We start from the raw sequence: 22,730 nt of genomic DNA on the forward strand, positions 1-22,730 counted from the left end.
AATCGGCTTAATGGCCCTTTGCTGCACTCCTGGTCCAGTACATCCATGACTTTCTTTTTCTGGCAGAGTTGGTCACAGAGCCGCAGATGTGTCTTGCCAGGGCTGAGTGAGCAGAGGTGCATAATCTCTTCTGGCAATGCTCTGGGAGAGCTGGCAGCACCCTTGGTAGAGCACCCCCAGACGTTGTTGGTCGCCTTTGCCACAAGGGTGCATCACTGGCTCATGTTCAGCTTGGTTCTCCAGGAGCTGCAGGTCCATTCCAGCAAAGCTGCTTTCCAGCCAGCCAGTCAGCCCCCAGCCTGTACTCCTGCATGGGGTTATCCTCCACCAGGTGCCCGACTTTGCAATTTGCTGCGTTTATTCCCATCCAGCTTGGTAAAATCCCTCTGAATACCAGCACAACCATCTGAGGTGTTGACCACTCCATCCAATTCTGTATCATAGAATTGAATCATAGAATTGCCTAGGTTGGAAGGGACCTTTCAGATCATCGAGTCCAATCATCAACCTAACTCTGACAAAAACTATCACTAAACCATACCTCTAAGCACTATGTCTGCCCGTCTTTTAAATACCTCCAGGGATGGGGACTCAACCACTTCCCTGGGCAGCCTCTTCCAATGCTTAATAATCCTTTCGGTGTAGATAGAATTTTTTCCTAATATCCAATTTAAACCTCCCCTGGTGCAACTTGATGCCATTTGCTCTTGTCCTATCGCCTGTTACTCGGGAGAAGAGACCAACCCCCACCTCGCTACAACCTCCTTTCAGGTAGTTGTAGAGAGCGATAAGGCCTCCCTGAGCGATGCTGAGTGTGTGGGTAACAGATATTCTGTTTGCTCTCATTCATCACTAGTGAGAACACAAAGGCATAGATGTGAATTTATTTGATATGTTCAGGGCATCTCAAATCTTAATGTAGGATCAGCCATGTGCTACTGGAGAGTATGTCTCATGGACTAATTCTTCTGTTTCTGACCAGATCTCCACATTGGACTCACCTAGAACTTATGTGACTTGATCCAGCTGGTCTTCTGAGAACCTGCATAATTTTTAATTAATATGGATTTTTCTTTTTCAGATAGAATAAGGCTGTGAGCTTGAGTCTTCTACTTTTCAGATTAAAGCTTCATAAAAGGCCTTACCAACACTATGTGAGAGAGAAAGATGGAAGTCTGTGTTCTTGAAAACATCTCACTGCTCTGGAGACACCTGAATACATCTCTTTGGCCATGAAACACTGGGTTCAATTCTGCCTCTCTGTTCCTCTGCATGTCAGGTGCACTTTTATTACTCCTTGCTTTGAACGCATGTACAGGGAAACCTTTCTCCGAGCTTTCCCTGATGAAACCTCAGCAAATCTTGTGACCGGTGGCAGAATTCAGTACCAGAGAAAACAGACATACATATACCATAGGAGATGCACAGCAGTGCAGTCTTAAGACTATAGAAACTTTGTGTGCTGGAAAAGCTAAACAGAACAGTGAGCGAACTTGTTTGTTTCCCTCTCGGGAGGCTGAAAGCAAACTTCACAAGTGTTTTCCCCTACATAGGGTGTCTCAGCAATACACGTGTTGTTATGATCATCTTGCAAACTTGCTGAGGGTGCACTCTGTCCCATCATCCAGGCCATGAATGGAGATATTAACCTGTACTGGGCCCAGTATCGATCTCTGGGATATGTGGCTAGTGACTGGTCTCCTGCTGGACTTCATGCCACTGATCACAACCCTTTGAGCCCACCAGCTCAGATAGTTTTCAGTTTTCACTACCTAGCCTGTACTTCATCAGTTTCTCTATAAGGATGAAATGGGAAACAATGCCAAAACCCAGACTAAGGTCAAGATAAGCAACAGCCACTGCTCTCCCCTCATCCAGCAGCCAGTGATCTCATTGCAGAAGGCTACCAGGTTGGTCTTCATAAATCCATGACAACTACTCCCAATCACTTGCTGTCCTTCATACTTTTGGCAATGGTTTCCAGAATTTTTTGTTCCACCGCTTTCTCCAGGGATTTAGGTGAGGTTGACTGGCTTGTAGTTTTCCAGATCCTCTGTTTTGGTCATCTTGCAGGTAGGAGTGAGATTTGCTTTCTTCCAGTCCTCAGGAATCTCTCCTGACCACCACGACCTTCCAAAGATAATCATGAGTGCCCTCACAGTGATATCAGTGAGTTCCATCAGCATTTGTGAGTGCATCCTTCTTTGCCAACAGTAAGTCTTCTTTGCTCCCAATTTCCCATTGGTCTCTCAGCTCTTGCATGTTTGGGTTTTTTTTTATGTTTGAGTTTAATCAGGAACTCCTTGTTTATCCCCAGAGGCATCCTGCCACCTTTGCTTGATTTCCTGCTCATTGGGATGGACCAGTCTTGAGCTTGGAGAAGACAATCCTTGAAAATCAACTAGGTGCCCTCTCTTCTCTCCAGGACCATATCCCATGGAAGTCTTTAAGAAATAACTTTTCTAATTACATGATTGACATCTGTACAAGATACATTAGCAGATACTATATTAAAGGAATTAACAGACACATAGATATTATTTGTTTAGGAGGAACCAATATTGCTTTGGTTGGAAGGAGTTGTGCTTCACAACTGTGTTGAATTATATTAGAATTCTTGAGGAGCACCAACAGCGTGCAGAGCAGGAGATGGTTAATACGTTCCCTTTGGGTTCCCAAAGGTATTTGAAAAACCCTTCACCGCAAACATTTTAAAGGTACTAAGTAGACATGTTTAGGAGAGAAAATCCTGGACTGGATAAGTCAAAAGATAGGAGCAGAGGGTAAAGTGTCAGTTTTCTCAACTAGAGAAAGCGTCCACGGGTGTTTCACAGGGTCCTGTACTGCTCAGCACACCCATAAATGAAGTGCGAGAAAGTGACCCGTAAGATAAACAAATTTGCTGATGCTGGAGTTAGTTAGGGCAGTGAGTGCGAGGGCCAGCTACAAACAGGCAGAAGGAGATCCAAGGTAGGTTGATGTAAAGTGAGGCACACAGGCAAAATAATCCTCATCACATAGAACCATGGATTCTGAGCTACCAGGCCTGAGATGTTTCTTGATTAGTATTAGCTCAAAGCTCATTAGCAATCAAAAAGAAGCAAATAAAATCTTAGAAGCTACTAAAAAATAAAACACATCATGATGACAGCAGATAATGATGTGCCTACATCTTGAGGGCTGTGCAAAGTTCTTACTAGCTCTCAAAAGAGAGAATCCAGTAAAATCGACGGAGACATCTGCAGAGCTGATTATGCTTCAAGAATAGGGCTTGGCCATTCAGTATTCTTCTGTGAAGTATGACAGAGAATTTGAAGGGTGCTTGATTTTTCACAGAGACTCGAGTAGCACTTACTGGTTCCAAAGTACCATTAAGTTTCTAACAGTTTAAGCAACAAGCTACCTAGGTTGGCAAAATAAATGCAACACATAAGCACCTAGGAACTACTAAAAAAAACTTTAATTGCAATTTTTTATTATATTCTTTTGAAGAGTGGGGAAACATGTTAAGGTAAGGCATGCCAGTGGCTTTATCCGAAATTTTATCTTACATGCCCTCAGCTAATAAGTTTAAGAGGTAAGTGTCTTATTATGATAACTTTTATAAGCTATTTATAGTTTATTAAAAAAAGTTACATAACACAAAAACCCCATAAGTTCTGGCTCTACAGCATAATTATTTTGACAGAGAAAACACAGGAAACTTATTCCAGAATTTACCTTAGGGTTTTTGATTCCACCCGGCATTTTACAGTTCTACTTAAGGGGGACAGAAGAGCAGGAAATAGTTAAGCTTAGATATGCTTTATAAACCATTAATTTTAATGACCAACCCAAATACCATAAAGACCTACAGAATCCTCTCAAATTCACATAGTTGCTCATTTCCAGGATTTCACGGGGCTAAGAACAGATGTGTGTCAGAAATCAGGAAACTGGCTCAATTCCTTTGGGATTTTTTTCCAGAATGGAAGCAAGGGGGAGGAAAGGGAAAGAAGAAAAACAATTTGACTGAAACATCACTCTTTGTCCTGTCTTAAAAAGAAGCAAGTCTTTGAGCAGGACGGCAGTATTAGCTACAGCAGTTGGATCTTCGTAGCTCCAGATAAGGGCTGAGATCTCGGATCGATAATTATCAGTTCTGATAAATCAGGGATCAGAGCTCTTTTTCTTCAGCATTGCCTACAGCACTTCCTTTCCCAGACATGTTACAACCAGATTAGGAAAGATAGTAGATCAGACATAAGCAGCACAGAGGATAGTTCAATAGTGTATGCTTTGAGCACCTGTGGAGTATCATTATTACTGCTTTAAGCAATCTTCCTTTTCAGTACGTCCAGTATCTTGTCTAATACCGACCCATGCATCATGAAGGGCAAGTAATCCTCCCCTTCCCCTGATATATGAGGGTTTTGTACCTATACATCTCCCTTCATGTTTTTCCAATTTTTTTTTTTTTTTTTAAACTCCCTCTGTACCTCCAAAACCTGGGAAGTTTCTATTCCACACAAGATGCTCTTACAGTACTTCAGATACCAAAATATACAATACACCAACTAGCAACTTGCATCTAACACACCTGGTAGCATGGAGGCCTTATAAAAGCACAGATTGTTAATGTATCTTCTTACTCTTAACAGCCTTAGACTGTGAGAAAGGTTCCTTACTTCAATGGGGAGATTGGGTAGTTCACACTTCGTGTTTCAGAAAACAGCATAGTTATTGAAATTTAGTACATTTAAGAACAAGAAAAGAAAGCCACTGACACTCCACTTATTTTTTCTGCATTCGTTGATTTGTGATGCGTACTCATTCCTTGGTAAATGAAGAGGAAAAGCTCCAATGCACAAACCTAGCTAGTGTAAAGAACTACTCCTATCTGACATTTTGGAAATACCGAAAGGTATTATGTACAAAGAACCTTCTAAAAGCAGCCCTTTTTTGTACTTCACTTATTTGAAAACAACTTACTTTCTGCACATCACATTCCCCACTTTCTCCCTGAGCAAGGCAGCACACAACAGATCAACCAGGAAAAGTCCTATTTGCCAACATCTTGATCCTTGCTCCTTACCCCCCCCCCTGGTAAAAACCCCACAGTTTTGTTAAATCTCTTTATTTATAATCTTCTTAGAACAAAGCAGTTTCTTTTTTTTTTTAAGTATAAAAACCAGCAATAAAGCCTTTAGATCACGCAGGGGCTAAACACTTGGAGGAAAGGCGGAAGGAAAGAAAAGTCGACAATAAAAGAAACGTTAAGAGTTCTGAGTTTTCCTAGAGGCTGGCCTTGAGGGCCCTGAGGCTGGGGAGCAGCTGGGCTGCACTCAGGCGCTCCTCGACCTTAGCATTCCAGCAGCAGCTAATGATGCCCTGGAGTCTCTGGCCCACGGGTGACTCGTGGAAAACAGCAGCAGCCAGCGAAGGGCGTAAGTTATAGGCTACCACAGCATAGAGCACGTACTGCCGCTCACCCTGGTAGGGCTGCTCTCGCATGACAATTTGCCAGAGGGTGATAGCAAATGAGTAGATATCTGCTTTGGCAGTGACCCTCTCCCCCTTGAGGAGCTCGGGGGCACGGTGCGTGTACGTGCCCCCTTGCTGGCAAACATGGGGGCTCTGGGACAAGCCCTCCTCCAGTTTCTGGGAGCACCCGAAGTCTCCAATCTTGCACACTCCCTGCTCAGTGATGAAGATGTTTGCAGGCTTCAGGTCCAAGTGCACAATGCCCAGCGAGTGAAGAAAGGCTAAGCCGGTCATAATGTCACAAGCATAGCACACAGCCTCTTCCATGCTCAGGGCCTTCCTTCCACATCCTCCTTCGTCGTCCTCACCCCGTCTCCACACGTCACCGGTGCCATAAATTACATGGTGCAGGGTGATGTTGCCCACATACTCCATAATGATGGTGCCCAGGCTGTTCTGGCTGGCCGGGGCACACGTGCTGGCAGCCACCACACGTACCACATTATTGTGCTGCAGCCGGGCTACGTTCAGCTCAGCCCAAAAGCTCTGTCGTGATGCCAGCCGGTTTTTGCTGCTCTTCTTCACCTGCTTCACAGCCACAGTTGCACCGTGGTAGGTGGCTTTGTAGACAGAACCGAAGCCTCCAGAGCCTAAGGGCTGCAGGAGGCAGAGCTGATCCCAGTCGATGGAGCACCAGGCCAGGCGGGGAGGCAAGCGGCGAGTCCTGGCTGCAGGAATTCCCCCCAGGAAGTTTTTGCTGTCTTTGCCAGGGATAACTAAGGGGCTGCTGCAGGGTCGCAAATCCACAGATGGGGAAAACTCCAAAGGAAGAAAACAGTTAAGAGGAATAGGTGATGGCATAATAAGATAGAGAAAACAGCAGGCAGTTAGTTACTCAGTTACTAAGACAGAAGACTGGAAAGTTTCCCTGACAGAAAGGGCTCTACAGCAGCTTCCAAAGCCTTTTATCCTCTCTTGCCATTCTCCCTCCCACCCCCAAATGAACTGCATCTGTCACAACTCGCTGAACCCAATCAGGCTCACCTGGAAACATTCTTCTCCAACCCTGAAGTAAATCTCTAGAAAGTCAAGGCAAATGGATTTAAAGCTAAAAAGATATTAAGTCATATGTATTTCACACGATTTCTAATCTCAAGAGAAAAGACAGGCATTCTGACCATTGAATACCTCTAGCAAAATGCCCTGGGAGTAAATGAAGCGGTGATTGGTGAATGCGTTTCACCATGGCTCCAGGTAGGAGCGATCATCGTCAGATGCACTAAACAGCTCAAAGTCATTGTCAGAGGAAGCAGCTGAAATGGCGAGTGCTAGCATTTGAGGAGGCTATGCCTATGGCAGGCATAACCAAATACAAAAGTGTGTTTGTAGAAACTTACCGGTTAAACATGACTGGGACAAGGGGACTGGTTTGGCTGCTCAACTCTGCCCATGCAGGACAGCAGCCTCAATAGCACCATGAAGTCAAATGATTGCTCTGTATCACCCATTGGATACAGTAACTAGAATTATACATAAATATTTGGTCATCATCCCATCACACACACCCCCACAGTTATTACAGGTGTGTATTTTATGTGGATCTTCCTTAGTAAACTTGTTGCTAAATTTACAGAGCTGTTCTGGCAGAAATCAAACCAGCACAATTTTGCCTTGCTGGTCCCAGTGTCTTTTCAGAGGGGCTTTTGCTCTTTTGACCCTGCTTTCACATATTCACAGTGCTCATGCTAACTGCCTCAGTGTTTGGTACCTGCTGTACTGCCCGTGCATCAGAGCACACTCACGAGAACTATACAGCTAAGTGCTTTTGAATATTCCAGTAAGTATGTTTATGTACGCGCTGACAAATATCTTAGAAAGCTTGCTTGCCATTTCCCATCTCCTTGCCCTGCAGAACTTCCCTCTGGATGTTGGCTTTGCCAATACAGATGCTGCCAAGGGACTTCAAAGATTGGCGGTGCCTGTTTCTCCAGAGTTTACCTCTGGGCAGCACTGGCTCCGCAGGCAGTTCCTGCAGTTTTCCTGGTGTTTTCTGTTCACTTTTTGTTTCTCTGGATGAGGAAGGTGCCGCACAGACATGCTGAGGGAGGTTTCAAGGGTGCTCAGAACATGTGCAAGCAGAACTGGAGTGTTCTCCACCTTGAGATGGGTTCGGTTGTTCACCTCAACAGCCAAACCTAATGTCCCAAAGACATCTTTTGACCCTACTGGAACTCTGTATCAGCTCAGTCAGAGGGTTTCAAAGGCATCAGTGTAGCAAATAAGCGATGGAGATCTTCCCCGGTACTGAGACTTAGGACTATCAGGAGAAATTTGTCATTGCAATTCACAGGGAAGTAAACCTAGACCAGAGATGAATGAGAATGGGGAATTTGGGTTATCACCTGCCAGTGTGAAACAGATAGTCTGGGGAAGAACTAGATAAATAGGCATTAATACACATTACAGGAGTTGTTAACAAGTGAGAGTGCCAGGAGTTAGACACTCAGTGGCCCTGTGTGGGAGGGTCCCTGCAGATGGGACTGCCTTACAACACAAGGTTCCTCTTTCCTTGCCCTCCCAGGGGGGACTCTTAATGGTACAAGAGACGCCTGGACTCCTCTGGTGCTATCACACCCTACAAGCTTTCTGTTGTAAAGCACAAGCCAGACAGGTAATACCCTGCTGCTGTCCTCTCCTAGGGGCAGCTCTCTGGCCCGAGGCACTGATTCAACATCAGTTATGCAGGGATGCTTTGGGGCTGGGGGGGGAGACAAAAAGAGTTTTAGTGTAGTTTTAAATATGCAGTAAAGTAAGCCATGGAGGCAACAGGTATTTTACACTCCTTTTTTTGAGCAGCACTGTAATATGCTTGTGTGCAAAAGTCTTCACTTCTCTGATCATTGCAGAGAATTTTTCCTGGGCAGGTGAGTTGTGATGGAAATGAAAAGCTGCAGTAAGCAGATGAAGCTATACTGGAGAGAGAAAGGATTTTTTTATGCCTATTTTCTGAGGACTATTAGGGCTCCAGTTCTTGCATGGACTTCTGTGCCATATAGTATACAAAAGCAGGGAAGCAATGTCTGCTATGAATTCTCTGAGAACTTCAGCCTTCTCATGGGAGAAGTGCACTTGTTACAACCTGTTCTCACCGGGTGAAGGTGGCAGAGAAGGTTCAAAGGGAAAGCTGGTTGAGGGAGTAGGTAGAAGGATGTGTGGGTGAAGGGCCTGAGAATGGACCTGTTAAGCTGACAATTATAGGAACATATCTGGACAAGTCTGGATATGGTGAAGTCCTGCCTGACCAACCTAGTGGCCTTCTATGATGGAGTGACTACATCAGTAGATAAGGGAAAAGCTACGGACATTGTCTATCTGGACTTCTGTAAGGCCTTTGACATGATCTCCCACAACATCCTTCTCTCTAAATTGGGGAGATACAGATTTGGTGGGTGGACTGTTTGGTGGATGAGGAATTGGTTGGAGGTTTGCATCCAGAGGGTAATGGTCAACAGCTCAATGTCCAGATGGAGACTGGTGACAAGTGGTCTCCCTCAGTGGTCTGTATTGGTACCAGTACTGCTTAATGTCTTCATCAATGATGTAGACAGCAGGATCAAGTGCCTCAGCAAGATTGCAGATGACCCCAAGCTGAGTGGTGTGGTTGACATTCCTGAGGGATGGGACATCCAGAGGGACCTGGACAGTCTCAAAAAGTGGGCCCGTGTGAACCTCATGAGGTTCAACAAGGCCAAGTGCAAGGTCCTGCATGTGGATTGGGGCAACTCCCAATATCAATACAGGCTGGGGGCTGAAGGGATTGAGAGCAGCCCTGCCCAGAAGGAGTTGGGGGTACTGGTGGGTGAGAAGCTCAACACAAGCTGGCAATGTGTACTCAGCCCAGAGAGCTAACCTTATCCTCGGCTGCATCAAAAGAAGCATGGCCAGCAGGGCGATGGAGGGGATTCTGCCCCTCTACTCCGCTCTGGTGAGACCCCACCTGGAGTACTGTGTCCAGCTCTGGGGCCCCCCAACATAAGAACGACATGGACCTTTTGGAGCAGGTCCAGAGGAGGGCCGTGAAGATGACCAGAGGGCTGGGGCACCTCTCCTATGAGGACAGGCTGAGAGAGCTGGGGTTGGTCAGCCTGGAGAAGAGAAGGCTCTGGGCAGACACTGCGGCCTTTCAGTAGTAAAGGCTGCCTACAGGAAAGATGGGGATAAAGTTTTTAGCAGGGCCTGTTGTGATAGGACAGGGCCTGTGTGTAATGGATTTAAGCTAAAAGAGGGTAGATTTAGACTAGATATAAAGAAGAAATATTTCACAATAAGGGTGGTGAAACACTGGAACAAGTTGCCCAGAGAGGTGGTAGATGCCTCATCCCTGGAAACACTCAAGGTCAGGTTGGAGGCGGCTCTGAGCAACCTGATCTAGTTGAAGATGTCCCTGCTTATTGCAGGGGGGGCTGGACTAGATGACATTTAAAGGTCCCTTCCAACCCAAACTATTCTATGATTCTATGGAGATAGTTTGTATCTCTGTTTGTAAATCAGAGATCTATGTTTGTAAAACAGAGAGTTAGGACTGTTCCCAAATGTATTTGGTTGAAATCTCATCCCGAAGGATATACCAGACCTCCCATACTAATTTTTTGAAACTCCTTGCTCCGCCTCCCCCCTCCTGTCCCATTCCAGTTGTCCCCGTTTTAGTAATTTTCCTGTTACCCTTTTCTGCTAAAAAACTTCCTATTTTGCCCCTGTCATGGCAGGGATGTTGTATTGTTCTTGGGGAATACACTGAGTTTTTGAACAGGAAGATGGGCGTATTTTGGGATCTAAACAGACTTAATGTAACTTACTGTCCTGTCTCAAGCTGAGTGCTGAGGACCAGAGCAGGGGGATATCCAGTGTCTTGCAATGTGAATGTAACTAAAGCAGATGTAAAAGCAAGCAGTCGTTTGATCTTAATAAATGTTATTTTCCTGTAATCCATTGATGACTCGGCCGAGAGACACAACTGCTCTGGGATGTCCTTGCGACACTTCACAGCCCCGCTTAGCTCCAGCAGTGCTGGAGGAGGAAGCCACGGGGTGTCCCCCATTTCAGAGGGGAACAGGTCTGCTGGGGACAAGCTGCCCCTTCCCCAGGGGAACCCACAGCATCGCACCAGCACCCACGGCAGCCTCCAACCACACTGTTGCCATTTCCCTGCTATTTCCTCAAGCGAAATGGAAGCTGCATGAACCAGAAGTCATCAGCAGAGAATGCAACAGGAACTTCTACAAGTGACAAGAGGGAAACACAGAGCCTGCGTCCCCAGGGCTGCAATATGTCACAGCTATGCAATACGTCACAGCTACCGTAACCTGCGGCAGCGATGGTTTTATTCCAAGCTTGTGTGTCGTATTTCCACAAACGAAACATGCCCACGCGTCTGATGCTGCAACAGCTGCCCAGCCTAATCTGTGCTTCCAGCTGAGCAGGAACACAGAACCAGTCTCGCTCAGTTCACCCGTTTATATTTCACTTACATATCAGGAATATAGAAACTCGTTGTTTGCTGTTACTGTTAGTTACTACTGCTGGTCTTTGAGTTGCTGGTCAGAAGAAGTCAGCCCTGATATCGAGGGCCTTAGAGGACTGATATGGATGTAACCCACCACAACAGAGGACACAAACCAAACATCAGAGTTTCATTTTGATCAAGATGCATCATTGACTGTGGTTCTCAACAGCCAAAGCTTTGTCTAGAACAGGAGAAGGACAGAACTGGGGACTGGAACTGATTTCAGAGAGCTGAAGAGTGTAGTTATATTCCTCTTCACAATCATTACTTTATTTCTTTGTACATTTGGCTGGTGCACCATGTAACAAACCCTTGAAGGCCTGGCTGTCCAGTGGCTTCTGAGAACTGCTTTGCAATATGGAGGTAGCATTTTATTTCTACTAAATTATTTTATAATCTTGCTAAAGATTTATCTCTTCACAAATTTCTCTCTTAAGTACTTAAATTACAGTCCTACTCTCAAAACAACACAGTTCCTTAGCCTGTGCCTTAGTGACTTCTGAGAGGTTTTCTTCCCAGTTTCAAATCAAAATTTTCTCTTTTCTCCATTTACTGTCAGTCCCTGTGATCTCAGGTTAGGATTTGATGATGAACGTACATTCTTCCTTACGCATATAGTGTTTCATGGTCCAAATGCTGCCTCCAGTCACACCTCATAGACCTCAAATGATATTCAGAGGTGCCTGAAAGCAGTTCTGAGATGATCAATCGCACAGGTGTAAGTGATACCATTATTTGAAGCCAGTCCATACACAGGCTTGCTCTGAAGACAAGGCACTGATTAACCATTTTATTTTTTTTAACAACAAGCACAAGCCAGAAAAGAATCAAGTTCATGTTTCAGAGTTTGGTTGTTTTGGTGAGACAAATGACACCTTGGAATAGTAAATGCAAGCAGCTTTTCATTCAAGCAGTCAGAGGTAAACCCAAATGCGAAGAATAAATTGCGTTGCAAGAATTGTGATGCCATTTTACTGCTGATCTTTGGAACTAAGACATAATAACAGTAAACATTTAAAAAGGTTAAACGTTAGTTTATAAATAATAAGATCAAATTTCAAACACACTTTGCCAAACAGCTGCTTGATGATTTTTTCCTTCCCAGTAAGGTTACTCCGTGTGTTCAAGAGAACGAAGCAAGGGCTCTCCTTAACTGAAAGCACTGAGGCTCTAACTGGAGGCACTGGCAAGGCAGGAGAGGTTTCACAGCTAATTTACTGGGGCCTCAGTGACCACAAATGGACCAGGGATAACAATCTGTGACCTGCTGCTATAGAATAACATCCCTAAACTTAGGGATAAAGATAATACATTGTGAGATGCCCGTAGCAATACTTTCTAGACATAAAACTGTGTCCAGCTCTGGGGCCCCCAAAATAAGAAAGACATGGACCTGTTGGAGCGGTGGAGGAGGGCCATGGAGGAGGGCCACAAAGATGATCAGAGGGCTGGAGCACCTCTCCTATGAGGACAGACTGAGAGAGCTGGGGTTGTTCAGCCTGGAGAAAAGAAGGCTCTGAGGAGGCCTTAGAAGTGGTTTTCCAGTATCTGCAGGGGGCCTACAGGAAAGCTGGAGAGAGACTTTTTATAAGGGCATGTAGTGATAGGACAAGGGGTAATGGCTTCAAACTAGAAGAGGGTAGATTTAGATTAGACATCAGGAAGAAATTCTTCACTCAGAGGGTGTTGAGATGCTGGAACCGGTTGCCCAGAGAAGTTGTGGATGCCCCATCCCTGGAAGTGTTCAAGGCCAGGCTGGATGGGGCTTTGAGCAGCCTGGTCTAGTGGGAGGTGTCCCTGCCCATGGCCGGGGGTTGGAACTAGATGATCTTTAAGGTCCCTTCCAACTTGAACCGTTCTGTGATTCTATGATTCTGGTGGGCCACTGCAAATTATCAGAAGTTGCCCTAAGTTATAGCGTATGAAACCCGCCTGATTAAAATGGGTCATACAGTGTAAGTACATTGTTACATGGATTGCATTAGTGAGTAAGAAGAAGATTCTTGTAAAAATACTGCTGAAGAAAAATACGCCTAAGCTGAAGAGCGCGCGTAAACTATTGGGCAATTCTGTGCTTTATTGGTTAAGGAGTCAGACACTGACAAATTAAGAGGGGACAATTTTTAGGTGAGGACACACTTCAGTGAGTTTGGGGGGTTAGTCTGTGTTTATTTGTCGTTAATGTTTGATAGTTGATATTTCTATGTCAGAGCTCTGATGTTGCTCATTTACAGCATGCCCCCTTAGCCATACAGAGTCTGTATTTTATTTTCATCGTCAATGTTAAGTACTTGTGAGCAAATTTAAGGATTTATCCATGACCATGCGTGAAATAATTTAACACAAAGGCAGTAAGCCAGAATTGAGCTTAACGAGACACAGCCTACATCAACTCTTCTGCTGAAATTGTATCTAATTCTACACAAGGAGAGCTGACAAACACCTTCCTCGCAGCAGTCTGTGCACCCCATAGATAAATTGCTGTCTCTCATAGATTAATCAAGTATTTGGAAGAAACATCCCACTTGCCTGGTAAACCACACACTGTGTTAACTAGGAGGTAACCTTTACAAATTGCATGATTCATTTTGGACTTGTAAAACATAAACACTTTAGACTTAAAACTTGCTGAAGTAAACCAAAACCAAATAAAACTAAGTTCTCAGCTTTCCCAGGTTTGACTGCTGCCCTCCCACGGCATACATACACGTACACATAGGCAGACACATACATCTATACACACACACACATGCATACACAAAGGTTTAAGCAATGTGCTGATTTTCAGAAACTGTGACTATTGCAGGTCTCTGCATTATTTTACACGCATCACGCAGAGATCTGACCGATTTATATGAAATGACTAAACCATTCTTCTTCTTTGCACGTTGCAGTTCAGCGCAACAGTGAAAATCAGCGCCACGGGCAAACTATCAAGGATAAGTTCCAATGATTTCCAGCCCAGCCACATTTTACTACAGTCCTGTTTTCAGAGTGCTCAGCTGATACCTGATGTCTCTTCAGGCCCCTCTGAGGCAAACTAGCTTTGTAGCTGGTGATTTTATGACACAAATATCCCTGAAGGAGACAAGGTTGTGGGATGATGACGACAATGAAGAACACAACTGTTAAAAAAAATATAATTAAATACTTATTTCTCTGAAAGTGTTCATTTCTTGAGGACACACAGACCATTAAAACAAATAAATACAATTATATAAAAATAAAAACACTGGGCAAGACGTTACACCTTTATTAGGAGTAGAGGAAGTTTATACTGAATTACCTGGGATACAGCACATGAGCAGGAACTTGAAACTCCACGCTACTGCTGGGGTCTGTCATTTCCATCACCACTATCTCCATTGTTGTTCAAAACAGAGCAATACAGCGTTGCTGTTTATTTGCGAAAGGCCCCGGCTCATGATGATAAGCAGCAGTTAATCCTCCAATACACTTCTCAAACTTTTAAGCACAGACAAAATTTTGTAATACAGCTTATCTTGCTGTCCTACTTGCTGCCTGCTTGTGATGGCAAACCCTTGCTGTGCCAACTACGGCAACTGCTCCTCTGGGAAACTTAATTTCTATCTGATTTAATACAATGTTTTGATTTGCAAAGTGGGGAAGCCAAGAGCACATAGCTGCTCAGTTCTTGCTAGTCCAGCAGCAGCTCTGGATCAGTTCTGGACTTCCCTGTCAAAAAACCATCCTTTATCCTAGGGCATGCTTATACGTGGGAAGGAAAAGGAGAGTGAAAGGGGAAAAAATGGAATAGTCTTCCTCTTGCACTCCTGGAGGACAGCGAGATCAGGTATAGAGGGTACTGAAGGATCATGTTTCTGTACTTTCTTATGCAAGTTTTGGAAAGAGGTGGTTACAGGAGAGAGAGAAGGGACGATGCCTGTGGCTCTGAATTTAACAAGGAAAGCACTGGAGGGACTGCACCTCTCAAGAGATCTCTGGATATAACACAGACATCATCCATGCAATCACATTCCACTTATTCCAGAGGCTGACAGAGTTTCTAGAAAGTGTCCGTTTGGAAGGAGGACATGTTAATTCAGTAACAGTGAGATCAGCTGTAATAGAGACACAATGGGGTGGTTTTCTCCTGGGGCAGGGAATAAATGGTTTTGCAGAGTATTTCTTATTGTAGAGCATCTGTAGAGCTTCTGACTGTCAATATAACAAGGCCAACCCTCTGAAGCCAGTCAGAAACCTGTGACACAGAAGTGATGTCAGTGCAGGGGAAAGGGGTAGGGACTGCAAGAAAGGAAAAATGTCCATGTACGGAGAAGGCGAAAGCCAACAACTCTCTGTAACAATCATTTATCTCAGGCTGGGTTACAGCAAGAAATCTAAAAAGTCAAGACTTGGAAAAGAGAGGAACCCCAAAGGAGGAAAACCCAGACAATGCTGAGGATGTTAAGACAGTATACTCCAAAAACCAACAAAATGTGAAATGCTAGTCTTTTTCTTTGCTGGCAAACAGCCTACGCTAGGGAACAACGGTGTGGAAGCAGAGAGGCTGCTTGTCTGGCTGTGCTGCACCTTCCCCCCCCGCATTACAGTCAGACTTCCTCCGCAGTGTCACGGGCAGACGGCAGGTCTATGGGATCAAAGCAACAGAATTCCTCCTGGAAATATTCCAGAGACAACCCATACCCTGTGGCTAACACACGCCGCATCCCTACAGTTTACCTTGCAAACCGTAACAATTGATGTAAATTACTTGCATTTATCTGAAATGATGGAGGTTCACTCACCTACTTCTCCCAAACGAGTGGTGCCACTACGGAAACCCCAAACTCACCTTCCAGTGTCTCACAGCATTTCAAAGTGCAATTTGATGGCAAACTCAATTGCTTCTTCAACTCAGATCTGTCTCGTCACAGACACAGTTGCAGTAGCATCATCCAATTTGTTCCTCGGTGAAATCATGAAACACAGACACTTATGCTTTAAGATTTTCTGAAAAACTGACATTTTACCAGTCATAAATTAGACAGTTGTACCTTCGCAAACTCGGAACAGGTACACCCAGTAAAACTGGATGTATTCTGTAATTACTTATTGTAATCCCAAACATGCAGATCGAGATTATCTATTGAAATGCCAGGCATAAATTATTCATTAACTAAAACCATTCTGTAATTTTATTGATATATTTTGTGGAGTTCACATATTTTTGTACAGCAAACATAACACTGTAGGCCACAAGAAGCTGCAGCACTATTGTTTAATAGCAGCAAGGTATATTTTATAATCAGGGTATGTGGACAATAAATAGTCTGTTTCTTTGGATGTGAATGTTTAAAATGAAGTTCTGCTGCAGCTTCATAATGTGATTGCTATTTTACAGAGCTTATACACAAAAATATATATGCAATCTTTTTGTCTATATTTTATACAAATACAACAGTAGTTTGTGAATACATTTTAAAGTACATATACATGATAAGCAACTCAATTTCCCATATCACAGGATAGCAAATTTTAAATGCAAGAAACATATACAAATTCAGTCTGGAATGCAGGGTTTTCTGTGTTCTGGTTTTTTTTTTTTTTTCCTCTATTTTTGACTCAAAACTTTTATCATAAAAACATTTTAGCATACAAGTCCAAACAATTTTTCCACTAGCTAAAAATATAATTTCAGCAATCCAAGTCAGGTTTGGGTGTGTCATCATTCCCCAATAAACTTTTCCCAGTTTTTGTCTAAATTCAAAGGCTTTTAGTAACATATAGTATGTTCTTCACTCCACACCATATAAAAAGCCCACATTTAATTTTAACTAGCAGTCACCTATTTTTATGAACAAGAGCTGGGCTTGTCAGCGTTTTAAATTTGCATGTCCACAATTTTACTTTTGCAAGTGCATATGAATACATTGTGGTGTTGCACAAAGTTCATTAATGACAAATTAAGTCACAGTATAAAAATATATCATACAACTATAGGTCTAGTATAGTCCTTTTTTCTATGGGTAAAAATACATCTGAATGAGACAGGGAGGTTTGTAGCACCATGAGAGGAGTTGTATCCCAAGTTACATTAGCAGCATGATCCAATATAACAATATTGCAGGAGTGTTTCTGAGGAGATAAACATTCACTCTGGTTCAACTGTACCACTGAAGCTTATACTGAAAAGTGTTTACATATGATTAGCAATAGTTCTGTGTCACTTCCAGGGCTAGATAACTGTTATCAAAAGACACTGCCTTCCAACAAAAGTAAGACACCCTTATTGCATAAAAGCTTTGGGACTATCCAAACACATTTTGAACTACTGTGGCGTTCTCTGTACGTTGCGCGTGATGCTAAGGAGGCTGTGGTTTTAATTGCACACTGGGAAGATGCAGGACGGGCAGCTAAGCCTATACGCTTCACTACATACCAGATAAGTACACTTACTTCAGAGGCTTGTCTATAGACTGAGAAGAATACAGGATGAGCTGCTAAACCAGTGTATGAGACAGACATAACGAAGGATGCAATCCTGCTCCCCTCGACCTTTACGGATGCAGGATCAGGCCCTAAGTTAACTAAGACAGCAGCATAGCGATGATAGGATATGATAAAAAAAAAATAATCTGTATCAAATACTGCATGTTAAACATTTTTGCCATAGTTTACCATCCAGAACTCCAGAGGACACAGTTTGCAATTGGCGAGGACAAACTCCTAATTTTTTTTTTTGACTGGTATTCAAAATGGCAGTAGAAGACAGTGTAGTTTGAAACATGTAAACCTAGTAAAAACCATTGTAAAACCCTTAAGAAAGACACACTGGTTCTGTGCAATATAGCAAATTGATAAGAAAACACTGTAAAAATGTACCTGTTTAAAATTACAATGTCTACCATTTTGTACACAAAGCATTATACCAAAGGCCTACATATATGTAATCTAATGGCACTTGAAACAAATTATAATAAAAGGTTTTATAATAAAAAGCATAACCTGTAAGAAATTTTCTTAAAAGGTTTAGGTTTTCTTTTTGAAAGTGCTATATCTTGTAATATGTGTAACATAGAGGTTGACCAAGCTTTATTTTAAAAAATATTGGCCTATAATACATGTTTAGCTCACTAGGCAAATGATCCTGAAAATATGTACTCTTAACATTCATTATTAGCTTAATAAAGCAATCAGCTCTGGCTCATGTTTCAGTCAGTATATGGTTTTTAAAAACCGCTACTGCCAAATTAACAATAAATCACTCTATTCCACAATTTACTACTAAATAAAGCACAAGCAACAAGTACACAAAAATATATATATTTTTAAAAAAACAAACCTTACTAGAAATTTAGAAGTTGCACAAAGTGTGGTGCACGATCAGCCAGCCCTCCCCCCTCCCGCCAAGAATCCGCCTGAAATCGAGAAACCAGGGTTTAAAAACTGACGGTTTAGTAGTGGCCAATATCGACTCTGCCTAAGTGATATCCAAAAGCACGCTGGTGGTGGTAGTATTGCTTACAGTGTCGGGCTGCTTCCGCCTTACCGCACATCCTAGTTCAGTGGCAAACACGCTCGGTGCAGCCACCCGCCGAAACCCTGACTTGAATGAGGTTCAATATCTTGTCTGAGGTCCCTATTTCTCACGTGAAATGTACATCTAACTCCAAAGTGAAATGTCAATCCCTTTTCAGGAAGCTAAGGCACGAACAAAGTAGTAAGGATTCTGGCTACGCACTAAGAAACGGGTGTTGGCAAAGCGTCTGCTGGGTTTTGTTTTGCCTTTTTTTTTTTTTTAATGAAGTCTAATTGGAAACTGAGACTGATAAACAGTCGCTATGGATTGGGAATTCATGTGCCGGAGGCTGCCCAGGACAGGCAGCGCTGCCTGGCCACGCTGCGGGATGCCGAGCGCTCGCAATTTTCCTCTGCTGCAGGGGGAGTTGCAGATGCTCGGCTCCACGAAGGGCATAACCCACTGGAGGAACTAAATCCATTTATCTTCATCTCAGATTGAGTTAAAGGATTGAGAATAAACCCGAGTTCTTCCTAGATACGTTACGGTTGCTGATTTAAACTAGAGTTACATTCGGTTGCATTCACCTTGTGCTCTGTTCATCTGTGTTTTTCTTTCCTTTAGAAAGGTGAAGAGAAAAAAAGCAATATTGAACAAATCATTCAACTAAAGATGTAAGTAAGCGAGCAATCTGTTTCACAGAAACCAGAGGAAGCAGTCATGAAGCAGAGCTAAAAGCCCACTTTGAGATAACGTGCTCCTAAACCCAAAATGTAGGAGTAGTTTGCAGAATTTCAAAAGGTATTTTCCTTATTAATACATCCTTATTTTAATGCCTTTGGAACACAAACACATTTATAAAAATGTTATCTTTCAGTAATAAAATTTAAATACACATATGTATAAAATAGTAAAACTACACCTGCATATTGCTCCTAGAATTAAAAAAAAAACAACGTAGGAGCTACTGATAAAACATCCGGAGCATGAGCTCCTTAAATGGGAGCAACTTTTGTTTCTGTGAAGTATATTTAGTTTAACCACTTAAAACCTTGTATGAATCCTCATTATTGTTTGAAAGATACTACTGTACTTGATTTCTATTTTTTAATTCCTTGTACAAAAATGACAAGGAAAAGAATGTTATTGTTGAAATACAACAAATCTAGTTTGCTTTCATGCATCGCAGGGTTGAGTTTTGTTGTTTTCTTTTTCCTCTTTTGGTTATTAGGGATTGGGGAATAGAATATATTGCATTAGGTAAAAGTGGTGTAAGCAATATGCTTTTACTTCACTCCTAAGAGTCCTGTCTTTAAATCTTGGCAATGGGCAAAAAGTCCCTAACCAAGTACCCAGGTGTAGAAAGTGTGATTAACATCTAACTTGTTGCTTAGGAGGACATAACACACCATGTAACACAACTGAAAAGATCATTCCAATAAAAAAAAAAACAAAACCAAAAAAACCTGGTATTTGCAAATTTACATTCACTCTCTGACTGCACACTAGTTTTGAACTGAAAATAGATACACACTTTCTGGCTGGACTTGATCCACCCTTTGGCGGTGGCAGCTGGGAGAAGACTGATGCCTACAAATGTGAATACACTATTGGAAGATTCCTATGCAGTACTCTTTCTATGCTACTAAAGAGAAAAAACAGCAAGTTAAGAATTAAAACAAAAACTGCGACAAAATATTCTGCATTACTACATTACAACACTTTTATATTTCAAGATCAGCCATTCGCCTGTTTCCCCTCTACCAGAGTCATGAAAGCACAACAACACAGTTCCAAATTCAACTTGAAACATTTGTCATTTAGGCAAGCAGAGATTCTCTGTTGAAATTCTGTTCAGCCATGATTTTAGAGAATTAAACTAAATTATTTTTCTTCCATTATTCATAACAGGCCACAAAATTTTAAGCCAGAAAATGGCAAAATTCTTAACACCTTTTATAATGACTTCAATACAAGTCAAAATGCTATATATAAGTACGTGTGTATATATGGACTTTTATATATACACACACGAGTTTTCAGAAAAGTCTGAATTCTATATTTACTTAAAAAATTTAGATTTGTCATTGTAGAACAGATCAGATGTGTCACCATTTGGGAAGAGGTTTTGTTTGGAAATGGACTGGATAATTTTTTTCCCAAATCTTTGTGATACATATTTAAACTGGATTCTTTGCAAATAGTAAAATATATTAAAAGGTAAAAGTGGTAGTTCTACCACTGACATCAGTAAAACGGAATAGCTGGTATGGCTGAAAAAGTTTTTAAAAAGGTATGAGTGTTGAGAGTTTGCTTGGGATGACTTTCTACTGAACATTTTAAATGTGTCAATTGGCAGTGAAACTGAAAACAATACAATGAGACTGTTTTTTTTAAAAAAAAACCAACAAAACAACGAAGTAAACACAGCTGAGAATAAACACTTTCAAAACATTTTTAAAAAGTTAATTTAAATTTCTTACTGGCTTCATGAGATTGGTACTGTACAAAAGCAGAGAATTTATAATGTCTTATAGTAGGCACTAAGTTAAAAATGGTCACCTAAGGCATTTCTACAAATAGACAGTAACAAGCCAGCTTTGTACATCCTATTGGAAAGCTTGATGAAATCGCGGTAGGGTGGTGGTTGTGCTTAGACTGCTTGTGAAAGCTGCAGACAACGAGTGCAGAGACCCAAGACCTATACTATTGCTAGGATCTTGTGGATCCTGGGTGTGCGGTGGAAGTTGAGTCATAGAAGAATGTGCCTCCTCTTGCGTATAACTCATTCCGAGGTTTCCCACTGAAACAGAAGGATTGTAAGGAGGGCCGTTTACAGGTATGAAGTTGAACAGCTGAGAAAAGTCCAACGACGGGGTGTTTAGAGGTTCGCTAATAGGAACGGAGCCCTTGGAAAGGGAAACCTCCCCAGACCCATCATCTAGTGTCCCTACTTGTGGATCCAGCCCTAGTTTTGATGAAGATGCTTGAGAATCCTGGGATGAAGAAGGCATACCACTTTGCAACTCCATTAAGTAACTTTCGATTTCCCCTTTCAATGGCTGTTCTTTCTCAGGCATAGAAATTGCGTATGAGGTAGTACCGAGCGGATATTTCAACGATAGCTGGTGAGAAGGGTGGACAGACTCCATATCTATTGGACAAGGCATTCCCAATGGCAACGATGTGGCAACCATTTGGTGTGCAGATGCAGAACTCTGCATGGACTGAATCTGAGTGTTGTAGAGATTTAATTGCAAAGTGTTTGTAAATGGCTTTGATGTCAGTTCACTGGAAGGTAAAGACATCACTGGAAGCAGCTCATCCTTAATAGGCACAGAAACATTGCAGGTAAAGGGATCTAGAAGGTCCATTGGCTCTGTTTTGACCTTCAAAAGTTCTTGGTTGTGACTTTTCTTCATGTGGCGCGTGAGGTGATCCTTCCGCCCAAATCTCTGTGCACAGTACTGACAGAGGAAGTCCTTTCTTCCAGTGTGCACTACCATGTGTCTACGGACATCCTTTCGGGTGTAGAACCGACGATCACAGTGTTCACACTGGTGTTTTTTCTCCTTCACTCCACCCGATGACTTGCCTGCATGAGTTTTTAGGTGCTCCAGCAGCACTCCTGTGCTTTCAAAAGTCTGCAAACATACCTTACAGGTGAGGTCACCGCTTGTTGCAGCATGCAAAGCCAGGTGACGTTTGAACCCAAGCTTGGTATTGTAGTTCTTTCCACATTCTTCACACTTAAAGGCCTCTTTGTTGGGATTGTGTGTATGTAGGTGATTCTTTAGGTGATCTTTTCGGTGAAACATTTTCTCACAATAATTACACTTGTGGGTTTTCTCAGGAGAATGAGTAGCCATATGCCTTTAAACACAGATATATTCTGTAAGTAATTATTTTGATCAAAAAACACATGTGCTCATTTTTTAATGGCAGCTAAATACTACACTAAGGGCTGCTTTGCAACAGAACCTTTTAACTGAAAGCATGACACTACAAAGACAGTTTGACAAATTTAAATATAGCAAAACGCGAGGCATTTCTCTTAAATCGACACTTTAGTTTTGGTGGGTTTTAGCTACTGTAACAGGGGTATATGGGCAAGTATGAAAGTACTTGTGTAAAAGTCCATAGCCAAAAAATTTTCAGTCCATACTCTTTTTCTTGTGACAATTCCTTATACAAATGAAAATTCTATGCTCATTTAAAAAA

The 22,730-nt window shown here is 42.4% G+C and overlaps 2 protein-coding genes across 5 annotated transcripts in view; both read right to left on the reverse strand.

The window, feature by feature from the left end:
- Positions 1-3,504: 3,504 nt before the first annotated feature.
- On the reverse strand, positions 3,505-6,385 carry MOS (MOS proto-oncogene, serine/threonine kinase). Its single transcript, XM_074573624.1, has one exon. It carries the CDS (start codon positions 6,322-6,324, stop codon positions 5,275-5,277), a length of 1,050 nt encoding a protein of 349 aa, XP_074429725.1. The 5' UTR covers positions 6,325-6,385; the 3' UTR covers positions 3,505-5,274.
- A 9,776-nt stretch (positions 6,386-16,161) lies between these two features.
- PLAG1 (PLAG1 zinc finger) overlaps positions 16,162-22,730 on the reverse strand; it is a 52,077-nt gene continuing 45,508 nt past the window's right edge. For all 4 annotated transcript variants that reach the window (XM_074577055.1, XM_074577057.1, XM_074577058.1 and 1 more), the window contains one exon: positions 16,162-22,382. In XM_074577055.1, coding sequence (XP_074433156.1) covers positions 21,119-22,382 — 1,264 coding nt within the window. In that variant the 3' untranslated portion in view covers positions 16,162-21,118. The remainder of the gene's footprint in view (positions 22,383-22,730) is intronic.

This window comes from Larus michahellis, chromosome 2, assembly GCF_964199755.1.
Source record: "Larus michahellis chromosome 2, bLarMic1.1, whole genome shotgun sequence".
NCBI classification, from domain to species: Eukaryota; Metazoa; Chordata; class Aves; order Charadriiformes; family Laridae; genus Larus; species Larus michahellis.

Bases quoted from the DNA above. Each gene is read 5' to 3' on its own strand.
- MOS (XM_074573624.1), bottom strand. From the start codon at position 6,324: ATGCCATCACCTATTCCTCTTAACTGTTTTCTTCCTTTGGAGTTTTCC.